The sequence below is a fragment of the Phocoena sinus genome, chromosome 16 (genome assembly GCF_008692025.1).
Source record: "Phocoena sinus isolate mPhoSin1 chromosome 16, mPhoSin1.pri, whole genome shotgun sequence".
Classification (NCBI taxonomy): Eukaryota; Metazoa; Chordata; class Mammalia; order Artiodactyla; family Phocoenidae; genus Phocoena; species Phocoena sinus.
Genome location: NC_045778.1, coordinates 23,608,314 through 23,623,054, shown reverse-complemented (window position 1 = coordinate 23,623,054; position 14,741 = coordinate 23,608,314). Strand labels below are relative to the sequence as shown.

At 54.5% G+C, this 14,741-nt stretch overlaps 1 protein-coding gene across 1 annotated transcript in view; it reads right to left on the bottom strand.

The window, feature by feature from the left end:
• LOC116741928 (cadherin-23-like) overlaps positions 1 to 14,741 on the bottom strand; it is a 334,451-nt gene that overhangs the window by 278,153 nt on the left and 41,557 nt on the right. Inside the window, exon 3 of the mRNA XM_032609100.1 lies at positions 13,908 to 13,985. Within this exon, the coding sequence (XP_032464991.1) occupies positions 13,908 to 13,985 (78 nt within the window). The remainder of the gene's footprint in view (positions 1 to 13,907; positions 13,986 to 14,741) is intronic.

Below are 14,741 nucleotides of genomic sequence, written 5' to 3'. Positions count from 1 at the left end.
CCTTGGGCAGGACTCCTTCCCAAGCAGGTGGTAGTGGGGGGCACCTAAGGAGGAAGCAGTTCCTTTCTCTTTAATTGACTGTAAATTGCTCCAGAGCTTTTAATGAAGGCCTTCAGGACTAATTATGTCACTGCTGTGCGGCCACTCTGTGTAAACACAAAAGGCGGGGGCTGAGGGCATCTCAGCATTGTGGGCATCTCAGCTCTGCTGTGCCTCCCCTCCCCTGCAGACCCCCTCCTAATTCACACATCTGTTATCCGTTGATGAGCCACAGCTGAGGTGTAGAGAACACTGGCGGTGTCTCAGGAAGGGGACCTGCAAGACGGTCAGGCAGGCAAGAGGCGGGTCCAGAGAGCCCAACACGAGGCCCACAGGGCAGCCGCCACCAGGGCTGCGGGCCTGAGCTGGCCTGGATGATGGAGGACTCACAATAGACTCCAGAGCCAATTCCAGAGGCTGGGAAGCAACACAGCAAGGGGAGTGGTCGCAAGTGTGGTCCCCAGACCTGCGGCATCATCACCTAAGAACCTGTTGGAAATGCAAATTGTTGGCCCCCAAGCCAGACCTACTGAATCAGAAACTCAGAGGGTGTGGCCAGCAACGTGTGTTGTAACAAGTCCCTCAGGGGGGTTTGAACTACTAGTGGGAGGGAAAGAATGCAGATGGGAGGAGCCTGATAGCCTCAGCTTACAAAATGGGGAAGCTGAGGTCTGAAGAGCTGAGGTTTACTCAAGGGCAAAGAGTGGGGATGGAGCCGGGCACTGCAGCCATAAGCCCCGTCTGGGGGCCAGACCATCCAGTTCAAAGCTTGGTGCTAACGTTTGATGGGTCCTTCCACTTTGGACAAGTCACAGACTTTTCCTCATCTATAAAGCAGGGGCAGAAGTGGCCCTACGGGCTGTCTTGAGGGTCAGATGCATGGGAACCCGACACAGGGACTGTAAATTGTTTCTGTCCCAAGATGCTGCCATCACACTGTGAGTCCCATCTTGTGACTGGGCACAGAGAAGAGGGAGGACTGAGGAAGAGATAGGGACTGTGTTAAAAGAGACAGGATGCTGTTGCCAGAATAGCCCCACCCCCAGGGCAAGAACTGTTAATTATCTCTCTGGACCCCTGCCGCGGGGAAGCGCCCACCACCTGTCCCCCAGCTGCTCCTCGTGTGTTCAGCGAGTCTTCCTGTCACTTCCTCTCCTGGACGCCTCTTCCTCAGAAAAGGCTTTCCCAACCTAAGGGTGTCGCAGCCCAGGGATGAATGTGCTCTTGGGCTGGGATAGACACTTAAGTCATTACACACAGAACGAGTGCCATCCATGTGCCGTCATTCCCTGTGTCAGGCTCCACAGGGGACACTGAGGAAGGAGACCATCGGTGCTCATTGTCAGCCTCCTGCACATTCCAGTGACCCCACCTAACAAGCTTTAAGACACAGTCCCTGCCCTCAAAGAGCTCACAGCCCAGTCTATACCCTGGCTTCACCCTAGCCGGTCCCCTAGAACACCGAGGGGCTGCCAGGGTGGCTGATCCGGACAAACGCCTGGGGTGATGGGGGGTGAGTTAAGCTGTAAGGGCCCCACAGGGAGCTTTGCTCCCCAAACCTCATGCCCTTGTGTGTTAACACCAAGCACGTCCCCAGTAGTTCACTGAGTCCCCAACTACGGATCCGTGTCGATCTGCCAGGGCATCTGCCAGCCTGCAGAGACAGTGTCCCTGGCAATGGGACTGGGTTGTCCCCAGGGGTACCAGTCTGCCAGAAGTCAATGAGATTTGTCCACAGGCTCTGGTCCACTCACCTCCACTCTACCTGCACTGTCCCAGGCAGCCTGGAGCCAGAGGCCGCAGCAGAACCAGCAGGCGGGTGCCACTGTCCTCACCCCACATTCTGGAGCAGCACAGGTTGAACAAAGGGGGAGGGACAATGACCTGCATTGCAGTGAAGCTGGAAGCCGCTTCTTGGCACCCAGGTGGGGCCAGTGGGGTGTCCGGGCCCCACCGGCACTGCTCACCAAAACGCTGCCTCCCTGCCCGTCAGGGCTGAGTTATCCCTGGCATAGGGCTCTCTGGAGAGCTCATAAAGCAGCTGGTGCCGCGAAGCAGCTTCAACACTCAATAATCCCTCCATCTCACTCCGCTTGGACGCCAGCATATTCATCTTAAATTATCCTTTCAAAGGCCAAATCAATCCTAGGAAGTGCTAGGGCTGCCGCCACACACACTCCTGCTGCCACGAGAGCCCAGGAGAGGAGGGTCCATGGGCAGCGCCGTGATATCAGCATGTGGGGACAGAGAGAGGTGGCCAAGGAGGACCCCCTCCCTCACTCAAGGGAAGGGGCCCGAGGGGACCAGAGTTTGAGGCTCTCATCCCCTCCATCCACTGTAGAATGAGGGCAGAGGGAGGAAGCTGAAGAGGGACCACAGATGGTGGGACAGGCCTCTGTTCTAGCCCAGGGCTAGAAGGTTCTCCTCTTCGCTTACCCTGATCTACTCACCTGCAAAGAGGGTAGAGTTCTGGTTGTGGAGGGAGAAAGACCTGGGCTTGGATCCAGCTCACTTAATGACTTGGGCAGGTGGCAATCTCTCTAAGCCTCAGTTTCCTCATCTGTAAAATGTGCTGAATAACCACCTCCTTCACAGGGAGCTGTGAGGATTAAATGAGCAAGGCGTGCAAAACCCTTGGACACAGCACGTGGCACACAGGAGGGTGAGTGGGAGGGAGCAGGTGGGAAAGTCTGTCCTGAGTCTGAGGGCTGACTACAGGAGCAGGGACCTCCAGAGTAAAACAGAGCATATTCAGGGGCAGGCTTCTGTCTTCAGACCCTGGACAGCGCCATGTGAAGAGGGACAGGCTGACTTCAGGGAACTCTGGGCACAGGGGGACCGATGGAGCATCGGGAGGAGGCAGACAGCCCATGAGCAGGAAGGTGCACTCACTAGCCGATGAGACGGGGAGCGCCCACCGCCACAAGGGCCCACCCCGTGCCTGCACTACCTGTTGGCAGACAGCTGTGCCTAGTGCATGCCCGGTCAGGCTGGGAGGTGGGACCCGGGACCTCTGGGCCTCTCCCACCTGCAAAGCGAAAATGCCCTTGGAAGAGTGACACGTAAACCACACCAAATATTTATGTGTTGGGCACAGTGGGCTTTGGCCACTTAAGGGTATCGTTCTTGTCCCCAAGCTACTTCTCTCCTAGTTGGGAAAAGCACTAGTCGATGGCAACAAAAATGGTTAGCATATATTAGTGCCAACCACGTTTCTTAATGTCCAAAGTTAATTAACTTATTTAAGCCTATGAGTATACACTGTGTGACCATCAACCCCATTTTCCAACCAAGTAAACTGAGGCATAGAGAGATTTAAGTAGCCGGTGATAACAGTTCACACTTGTTCAAGATGCAATGCAGGGCTTCTTGGAAGAGGAGGCACTTCAAGACAAATACCTCAATAAAAACAAAGTCTGCCATTTACATGGCAATTTAGTTTTCAGAGGTCTTTCTTAAAGCTCCCTGTGAAGTCAGCTGGGCAAGTGTGATCAGCCCCATTTCCAGAGGAGGAAAAAAGAGGCTCAGAGAGGCTAAGGGACGTGCTTGTGGTTACAGAGTTAACAAGAGGTACAGCTGGGATTAGAACCCAGGCCTTGTGCCTCCCCTGCCAGTGCTTGGTGTCCTGTGCCCAGATGGGGGAGAGGAGGAAGGGAATGGCACCCAGATGAGGGGACTGTCAGGGAGATCCTTACACCAAAGGACAACTTTCCTGTGTCCAAACCCAAGTCCAGGGCTGACACAGAGACTTGATCTCCTATTCCGGACTAAGCTGTAGTTGGACAGTCAGGCTCACAGGTCCCCTGAGCCTTGTAAAGAACAGTCAGGGTGAGGGGAGTGATGACAAGTTCAAAGTCGGCTCTGCCTGCCACCGTCTCCCCAGCCAGCTGGAGGATTTTCAGCTCTTGTAAATCACACCTTCGGCTGGTTCCCAGAGAGCCCAAGTGTTCCTGGCTGGCTGCAAGCTCAGCACATCCTCGCCCAATGACACAGCTGAGCCAGGCTCATCTGCCAGCCCCCCAGCCCCACTAAAGGGGGTGCCTGCCGCCTGGCCACAGCACAGCTGGCTGAAGTCCCCACCTCCTTAACTGCTGATCACTGGAAAAAGCCGTGGGCCCAGGAGCAAGCAATCTGGTTAATCTCACACTCTCATCTATTTCCCCAGTCATTTCTCAGCAATATTTCCAACTCTGCACAGTACGTCCAGCAAGCACCAGCATATTCGGAATAACTGGGGAAGCAAGGCCCAAACAGGGAAATCAACTTGCCCAAGCTCACACAGCTGCATGGGAGCAGAGTCAGTCCTGGGACCTAGGCTCCTGCCCGAGTCCAGGGACTGTGCTCCCAGACCAAGCTGTGCTGGCCACTCTCCCCTTCATCCAGCTCCTCACTGGTGTGCACCCTTGGTCACTGAGACCCTTTCCTGGGTGACAGATTGAGGAAAGGCCCTCAAAAATCCTGAGGGGTGGCGGAGTGGGGTAGTAAGAGTGTGGATGTTGAAGACTGAATTCTTGGGATTCAAATCCCGTGGGAGCTTGGGCAGCTTGATGGATCTCTCTGAGCCTGTAACATGGGGACCATGATAGAGCAGACTTCCCATCATTGCTGTAAGGATTCAATGAGATCACTCAGGTAACCTAACTAGTAAACCACAAGTACTAAATGATTACTACTATTATTTTTATTCTTAACTACAACAACCTATTTCTGCCATCCAAGACACAACACCAGCTGCTTACCCCACGGCTGGTGGGCCTGGTCCACGGCCTTCTGAAATGCTGTTCCTGTGGCTTCTGCGTGTAAACCCAGTCACTCAACGACACCTCCACTATGAACCTGCCCCTCTCCATGCCCAGAATGAAGTCCTTCCTTGCCTGAGCATAAGCAGCGCCCTGGAGCTCACACCTCCCACTTGCCTGGGGGTGGTCTGGGCATTTACCATACATCCTCTTCTCCACTCCAAACCGGGGCTCCTTAAAAGCAATGACCCACACTCAGAATCCCAAAGTCGCGGTTAAGTTGCACAGGCTTTGGGGTCAGGCAGCACTGGGCTCGGGCCCATTTCTATCCTTTAGAAGCTGTGTGACCCTGTGCAAATGACTCACTCTCTCTGAGCCTCTGCCTTCTCATCTGTAAAATGGGGATTATAAAGCCCACTTCCTCGGTCTGCTACAAGGATTCAGTGAAGCCATGTGTATGAAGAGCTTACCTAGACACAGAGTAAGTGTGTAAATATAGTTGCCATTTTCCCAGTTGTCTTTAATGTGTGTGTCCCTACGCTGCCTCCAAGCGCAGCCCGGCACAGGGGTGCAGTGCAGACCATTAATGCCTGCCTGCACGACATGTGGCACATCACCGTTATCATTAGTGATATTACGGCTGCATCCGAAACACCCGCCCCACCCCCACCCGTGTATCGAGAGGCAGTCCACAGCTGGGGCTGCCACAGGCTCCAAATGTGCCAGGCAGGAGCCTCTTGGAGAGGCTACAGCCCAGCATCCCCCCAAAGAGTACTAATCTGTCCTATAATCCCCTTTGAGGGCCGATGCTGACCTGGAGAAAGGCAGCAAGGCCACAGAGGCATCCAGGCCCTCCCAGAAGTCCTGTGTCATCCCCCACCTCCCAGAAGGAAGAGTAAAATCCCTGTTCTGTGAGGTCACCAGGAAGCCAGGGCCCCAGACCAGCTGCTCCCAGCATCTGATCACCTGGACAGATACTAGATCACCTCCTACCTCCAAAACCTCACCCAGTACTGACAGCTTTAGGAAGCCTCTGGGCTACCCTCACTTCCCCTCCCTAAGCACTCCAACCCCAGATTGTGGCAGCTCTGAGGCTCCTGGAGCCCTTTCTGTAAACTTCAAGTCCCAAGCTCACAGCCAACCAATCCAGGAGGACGCCTCTTCTTCCCTAGGCCCAGAGGAACCCCATACCTGCATGGGCAGAGCCCTCTTGAATATCTTTTGCAGATGGTGTGAGAAGTTAGGGCAGGAATCCAACAGTAACTCTCTGAGGCCCTTGTGCAAGCTCCCCACTTGGGCCTCAGTTTCCCCGTCTGTAAAGTGGGAGTGTTTGACTAGTGATCATCAAATCGTCCTATAGGAGGCCCTAGCTGTTCATTGCAGGCCCACTGAGGATCCTTGGCTGGGGGGTAGAAGTGAAGGTGAGGAATACAGGCTGTTACCACTGTGTACCTCTGACTTTAACTTCAACCACAGACAGTTATTTCTCCTTAGCACTTATTATTGTCTCAGGCACTCTAATTTTGTCTGTGTTGTTATCAGTTACTGAGCTACACTGCCTCTGTACAGGTGGCAGGCGGAAAAGCCCAAACCATGCTCAGAGCACACACCCAGATGATGTTTGGGAACCACTCCCAATGGACTCCTCATATCCACGTCCCTCTAACCCTTCAATTCCTGTAGTTTTGCCACCGGCCCTTGCCAGGGAGCTGCTTTGTGGGACAATGACCCCCTCTTCCCTGTGGCGGTCCTAAGGAACACTCCGGTTAAGGAAAAACTCATTCTCATCCTGTGGTTCTCCATCCTCTCCTGAGAGATGATTTCTTCCCCTTATTGAGACAAGGGAAGAGGGATACAGGGTAGGATAAATAGCCCCTCCCGGGGGACACCAGGTACAGAGAATGGTCCAGGAAAGACCCAACCTCCTCCCAGATTCCCCTCTAACCTGCCCCTCTTCATATCTGCTCCACAGCCTCATGCCTGGACGTCATGCCATCCCTGAGGGTGTGCTGCCCACGCCCCCGCCATTCATGTCAGCATCCCCACATCTCCCACGCTGCGCCCAGTGGGGCCTGCCCCTGCGGCGACTTGTCTGCGTGCTTGCAGGCACACAGCTCCTCCGTCTACTGAGACCGCCGATGTGGGTCAGCCCACCTGAAAATTGCTCTCGCTGGGTCCAGACGAAACAGCTGGGCATTGATGGAGTTTGCAGAGAAATTAATCAGCGCCGTCTGGCAGTGGTGCCAGGCGCTGCCTGGGCCTGATGCATCCTAATGAGTCCTGAGCTCCTGCCTTAATGGCTCCTGACAAGACTAATTTAGCCATGTAGGTGATTAGTGCGGGCATTATCACCTGAATTGAGGCTCAAGACGCTTTGGAGGTCTGGGAGGGTCTGCCTGGGGAAGTCGGCTCCATGAGCAACCACCTTGGCGACACACAGAGGGACCAGGACCAAGGGGAGGGGAATCGGCAAGACATTGAACATCCACTCAGCCTTTCATTCTTCCTTCATCCCTCTACTCATCCGACCAGCAATTGTTGAGGCCCACTTTGTACCAAGCGCTGTGCTTGGCGCAGAGGACGTGTGCCAGGAGGCTCAGCTTGCTGGGCTGTACAGTGGACATGACGCCACTTCTCTGGGATTCACTGTGAGGCTCTGGTCGGAGGCTGGCAGTCAATAAGCGCTAGCTAATAGTATCGTTCTACAATCTTATAGTACACATAAATACCAAAATGATAATTAATTGTAACATTGACATCAATTAAGATAATAAGTAAAAATGAACAGCCGATGGGGAGTTACACACAAATAACCATGATAGGACTTGCTAAGAGCTTTCACAGAGGTGAATTCAAAGCAAACAGAGGGTGGGGGATGGCGGAGGCTACGGCACCTCCCAGGGCAGGTGACATCTGAGCTACACCTGGAAAGATGAGTAGGGATTCACCAGGTAGGGAAGGGGAAAGGGCACTCCCTGCCGAAGGGACAGCGCGGGTGAGGGTGTGGCGGTGAGACAGAGCTGAGGTGTTGGGGTGCTGAGCGGTCCCCGTGGTGGTGAGCAGGTGAGGAGTGGTAGGTGACAGGCTACGATAAAGAACTCTCACTCCTTTCTCTAGGCGCTTGGGAGGCTTTGGACTGGCGGTATTTAGAATTGGGATAGGAGGAGTGACCTTGGGACCCAGCCCCAAGGGACACTGTCCCCCTCCAGGACCTGATGAGTGAGGACTGGGGTGGCAGCCAAGGTAGACGGACTAGATGCCCTCCACCACCTCAGAACTCCTAAGTCAGCTCGGTGCCTCCAAGCCAGGTTTCATGCTGCTGCTTCCGTGTCCCTCCCTGGAGGCCAGACAGGGCTCGGTGCCCCGAGGGTCCCCAGCAAATATGCCACATACAGCCTGGGGTGGGCAGGCAGCTGGGGTGATTGAAAACATGACCCTCGCACGGTGTGGGCTTTGCCGTTCACAAGCGCAGGCACAAACAGCATCTGTGCCATCTGGGAGACCGGCTCTCCTGGGCGCTCCCTGGGCAGCCATCCCTGTCATCACCAACACCTCGCTCTTGACACCCTGGGGAGGGGGGTGCCTGGTCTGAGACTTCAGAAGGATGGCGAGCAGGCATGGAGCCAGCCCCAGCCCCTGCCCTGGAAGGTTCCCCCCGCACTCACGAACTCCAGACTTCACTCCTCCCCCAAGGCACCTCAAGCCCCAGGCATGAGCCAGGCACGGGGTGGGGGTGGGGGGCAGGGGACATAGAGATGGCCCAGGCACCTGGAAGCATTCACAGGGCAACAGGGGAGACAGATGAGGAGCTGAGTAATAACAGCACTGCGACTGGGACTAATAGAGAAGGAGAAAGCAAAGGAAGCAGCCCTTGAACCCCGCCTGGAGAAAGCCAGGAAGGCCACACAGAGGCGGCAGCATGTGAACTGACTTGACTGACCAACGGAGGTGCATCACGTTCCAGGAAAAAGGAGCAAGAGGTAGGAACTCGCCTTTCCTGCTCGAGGAACTGCAGGGCGACCGGTGTGGCTGGGGTGGAGCGAGCTGGGGGTGCGGGAAGGAGGTGAAGTCTGAGTGGTAGCAGGGCCTGGACTGCAAACAGCCTCGATGCCATTTAAGAGCACGGTTTTCACTCCAGGTGGGTGAAGGGACTTGAGCTGACCTTGTGACAGCTCTGTCTCAGGTTGAAAAGGACCACTTGGCTGGGAGGGTGAGAAAGGCTGCAGCAGGGCAGAGGGAGCAGGGGGACCGCAGAGACCATCGGGAAGCTGTTGGGATAATGCAGACTTGGCCTGTGGTGGTAGGAGGTGAAGCGGTGAGAAGTGAGAAGATTCTGGAAATATTTTGAAGATCAAGCCAAAAGGATTTCCTGATGAACTGGATATGAGGTGGAGCGGGGAGGGGGGAAAGGGAAGAGTCAGGGAAGACCCCAAGTTGCTGGTCTGAGCAACTGGAAGGCTGGAGTTGCAACTAACTGAGATGGGAAAGGCTGCAGGGAAGCAGGGGTTTGCAGGGAAGATTGGGAATGTGGCTTTAGACTGAGGTTGAGAGCCTTTTAGACATCCACGTGGAAATGGATGCAGAGGTGGTATATGAGCCTAGAATCTCTGGTGCGAGGAGGCCCAGGCAGAAGGTAGAAGCCTCAGGGCTGTCAGCACACGGGTAGTACCCAGAGCTACCAGACTAGGCATGGCACGGGAGTGAGAGCATGGAGAAGAGACAGGGGAGCCAGGCCCCGGGGCCCTCCAGTGCCAAGAGGCCCTGGAGAAGTGGAGGAACAGGCAAAGGAGACTGAGAAAGCACAGCCAGAGGTGATGTCCTGGAGGAAATAAAGATAACTGCTGAAAGGCCACAAGGCCTGAGGATTAACGGTCAGCTTTAGCCACAGGGAGGTGGTCGGTGGTCCCGACACGAGCAATATTGGTGGAGTGTTTGGAGTGGATTGGGGAGGGCGATCGGAGACAGCATCCTTGCCCCCGTCCCTCATCCTAAAGGTGCCATGAGGCCATTCGCTGCCGACAGCCAGGGCCGAGGTGTGGGCTATGCCAACCAGTCTGACCAGGCATCACGTCTCCACTGTGCTCCTGCTCTGCCCCGCCCAGGCCGGGCTCTGCTGCCAGTGACTGAGGTCCACGTCCACAGAAGACAAACAGGGACAAGGGGGGCCTGGATGTTAACAGGCCAGGGGAAGGCAGAGCTACTTAATGACTTCATTTGGCTTCTGTCTTTTCCAGCTGGGAGATGGTCTACAAAAAGAATATCAGGCAGAGGGAACTGGAAGCTGAGACAGGAGGAGACAGAGATGGAACATGCAGCCTCTGCACGGGATTTCAGATGGCTGGGCCGTACCCTCCCATTGCGCTCCCCAGCACGTGGCCGCTGGCCCACGGTCGGAAAGTGAGGCAAGAGCATGAAAAGTGGGAAGGCTCAGAAGGTTTGGGGTGAATGAAAGTCCCAATCTCTAACCCAGGAGAGCACACTCACAGAAATTACATTCTGATAGAGCCTGTAATCAAACTCTACCTTCCATTCTTAAAAGGAACTTAAAAACGAATTAAAACACTTAGGACACTGCCTCAAGCACTCAGTAAACATTGTTAGTATAATAATATATATTATATATATATAGTATATCATATGTTATGTTATCATTATTATTCTGTAAGGCTCCAGTGGTCAAAATTAGGTGCAGTGGGTAGTAGTTGCAGGGACAGATTTCATAGTAACATTAGGAAGACGTTTTCATTCCCAGAACTGTCCCCACAGCACAGAAGTGAGCAGCCTGGTAAGATTATGAGTTCCCCTTCATTGGGGGTCCAAGCAGAAGCCGGATAATCTGTCCCAGAGCTGGAAGTTTGGTCTGCCCGCAGCTCTGACCTACTCCTCTGGTAAGCTGACATTTTCAGACTAGTTTGGTCTCTGGCTTTAGCCACTGGTACCAACCACCCCACTGGACCCAGCTCACCTATGTGTTTGTCTGTCCCCCTTGCAAGCCCGTGGCTAGCAGGACAGTCCAACCAGCCATCCCTGGGGCACACATAAGTTCTCTTTTGTGTAACAACAAAGCATTCTAGGTGTGGAAGCTTTGGAGTTAACTATAGTGTATGTATACAGCCCAACAATCCAGAAAGGAGACTATTCCATCCCATTTTACAGTTTGGAGCACTGAGATTCAGAGAGCAAAGGGTTAGTGACAGGCAAGCCTCCAAGTCAAGTCTCTAGGCCACTCCATTCCACATGGCAGGCAAAGGGCCAGTCTCCTTGCCAAGCTGTTTCCACCCTTACCCTCACCCTGGCCACTGCTGGTCAGAGGTCTGCACCCTGCTTTGTCCACGTGAGTCCATGTGCATCCTCTGAATGGCCCAGGGCAAGTAGGTGACAGCACTCAGTGGAGGTTTCCAGGGCTGTGTTATCTGAGGGCCCAGAGATGTGGCACCCTGGGCTAGCAGGACTGCCCCAGCTCAAGGCCACTGGGCCCATCTTTCCAATGCCCTCTCATTGGTGAGATGGGGAGATAGAGTCCCAGAGAGGGGAGGCACTGTGCCCAACGCCACACAGCAAGGAACAGAAACTGGGCTCATGACTTTCAGGGCACAGCTGTGCTGCCCCACCCTGATGCAAAAGGAAGGGAGGAGGGCAGGAGGGTGCGGTCCAGCTCAGCACTGGCCCCTGCCCAGACAGATGAGCAGAGCTGTCTTCCAGCTCACTGAACCCTCTCTCATTCCTGCGGCCTCCCAGAGCCAGGGATCAATCCCCACTGCATCAGATGCACCCCCCGCTCCGCCCCGCGCTGTGACTGCCAAACACAGCCATAATGGGGCTGAGTCCTGGGATTACTCCTGGAGGCCAGTTGATGCCTGCGTTTGCAAAAGACAATCAAGAACCAGAGCCAGAGGTACCTGGAGCAAGGCCTGCTGGAGGGCTCGCTGGAGGCGTCCAGCCCGGGGTGTATCACCACCAGCACCGGCTGAGCAATAGCCGCCCCTCCCAACCCCGTCACCCTCCCTGCAGCACAGGCACTCAGGGCGGAGCAGGGCAACGCAGGGCCACAGATGGGGTGACGGGGCTGGCGCCGCTCACCCGAGGGGGCCTTCGCCTCTCCCTGCCAGCAGCCCGGCTCAGTGAGTGGCTGGCCACACCTCTGCCAGCAGGCTGGCCTGCATGTCCCAGATATACTGCCTCCACCACAAAGGAATCTCCAGGAGGATGAGGTTCAAACAGACGCTTATAAAAATCAGCCACAGGAAATAGTGTGTGAAGCAATGGAAAGGACCCGTTCAGGACTCTGCTCAAGAGCCACCACCACCTCCCCCAACCTCTCCTGCTTCCTCCTGCTCTGCCCTGCCCCCAGAGGCACGACTCGGCCCACTTCAATCCCCACTGGGGCTTAACCAGACAGCCGACCTAGCCTCCATCACCCGCGACGCTGACTTCGAATTCCTCTCTGAATCCACAGCACCCAGGCCTGGCACAGGGGGCACCCCATCTATATCTGATAAACTGATGAATGAACTGGAAAGAGCAGAACCCCTAGTGGTGATAAACGCTAACATTCATCTTTTATGGATCCACGGGCACTGGGCACCTCTCTGCTGGCTCCGCGCCAGCCGCACACCAGGTCTGGGCCTGCGGAGGAGCCAGCCACAAACACCACCCCCTGACCCAACTCAGAAGGGAGGAACCAGCTCAGCAGGGTCCCCAAGGGACTGCCGGCCATCCTCTCCACCCCTCAGAAGGTGAGCTAAGCCTCTGGAAGGACATTCCAGAGAGGCAATCTGCCTCCTTCCTGGACACTTCAAACACCCAGATGCCCAAACACCAATCCCCAAATCCAGCCCCACGATGCTGATGCACGGGGCTGCTAATCATCAAAAGAGTGGCCACTTTCTACACAGTGGGTCCCCACAGCCCTAGACAGTGTCACTGGGCCATGGGGACAATCCCCACAATAGTCAGAATACCTGCTGTGCCCAGCACCTACCCACACAAGAAGGAAGAGTGGAAGGAAAGACCTCTGCAGGGGGCTTCTCATGCGCCCCTGCAAACAGCAGGGGAGAGTCTGGGGCCCACTAAGGCTCCCCTCTTCAAGCAGAGATTTTCTTTGAAGAATTTTGCATCTATGTTTGGTCTTACACATATGAAAGAGTGCTTGAAATGACCTATTAGTTAAGTATCTTCACAGCCCTCCCCTCTCCAAGCCATCCTGCTTCATTTTCAAGTGTAAGTGATGCTCCAGAAAGATGCACCATGCTGGCTGCCGATGCATGCTGCTTCTGGCCCACAGCCCCACCCTGATACCCATGAAGCAGGCAGACCTGAGTGTAAGAAGCCCCAGATTACAAGCACTTTCTCTAAAATGACACGGACAAGAATGAGACGACACAAGAGGGAGTGCTGGTGGAGGTGAGTGGCACCTCCTGGCGCTGTTCTCCTCCGTGCTCACAAGAACTAGCACCTTCCCGTCAGCACAGCTGCAAGATGGGTTTGTTCAATTCAACCCCATTTCCTGAGAAGCTTCAGGGTCCCTAGAGCTGAGCTAAGGCCATGGGGCTATGCGTGCCGACCTCCACCTGCAGGTGTAGGAGCCGGGCCCTCGGGAGGGGCTCATGAGGATAGACCTGGGTGATGAGGTGACTCAAGCTGGGGGCGGGTGGTGAGAAGCGGGTACCAGGATGCTCGTGATCGCTTCCTAGATATTTTTTTTTTCTAATGACAAAAAAACAGGCATACTCAGTGCAGAAAACTCAGTAATCACGGAAAAGTACAAAAGGCTACAAAACAAACTCTACAAGAGCTTTCATCTTCAAATTTTCACAAGGAAGAGGAACGAGGCGTTTTGTAGGACAAAATTAGTACGGAAGTGAAAGTCAAGCAACTTGGGCTCAATGTGATAAACTCTTTGACACTGAGAACTCCTCTCTTTTGGAATAGGTCACCACAGGAAGTAATGAGTGTCCCATCCCTGGAGGCGACCAAGCAGAGGCCACACGAACACCCATCCGGGACCCCATGGAAGAGTTTCCAATAACAGGGGGAAGATCAGCTCAATCTCTAAGATCCCTTTCACTTGTGGGAAAGGAGCCCACCTCACGCCACCCAGCCTGCCCACCAGCCCTTGCGCCAACTCACCCACAGGCGTATCCTCGCTGATCAGCAGGTATGTTTCAAAGAAGTGGTTGATGAAGAAGGGCAGTCGGTTCACCTGGCCTGGAAGTTAGAGGACAAGAGCATCAGCCAAGTACCCTCGTGCCAGCTCCATGCGTTCTGCAAGGGGCACAGAGTAGGGGCTCCAGTGGGCACTGAACCTGCATCCAGTGCCGAAGACACCTTTCCAGGACCTTGGCAGCTTGCTGTTCTGCCTCGAGGCATATGGGGAGTAACGCCAGTAGGCAGGCAGAAGGCTGTCAGGTCGTTTGCTCAGCCAGGCCACGAGACTGTGGCTATGGAGACCTGGTCCACACCAGGATGTGCTGAAGTGTAAAATACACACAGGATTTTGAAGCTGTTGTACGAAAAACTGGGTGTGAAATATCTCACTCGTCTTTTATATTGATGACGTGGAAATGATAAGATTGTAGCTATACTGGATTAAGTCAAATACATTATTAAAATGAGTTTCACCTGTTTCTGTTCTAATGCGCCTCTTAGAAAATTTAAGACCACACATGTGGCTCACATTATATGTCTACTGGGCCTCCCAGCTGTAGATAGACTGGGAGCTTGGCAAGGACAAGGGCTGTCTGCAGTGTTAAGTGCTGCAACCCTGGTGCCCAGAACAGGACTTGGCACTTAGAAGGCCCTCAGCAGCTATTTGCTGTGTGAAGGAGTGGCCAGCTGATGCCATGTGATTAATAACAACAACAATGATAATAGCTGCCATCTATGGAAGCCTCCTCTGTACCAGCCGCTTATATCATCTCCACCAGTCCTCACGGTCCAACATGTGCTGTCCCGTCTGCTTGT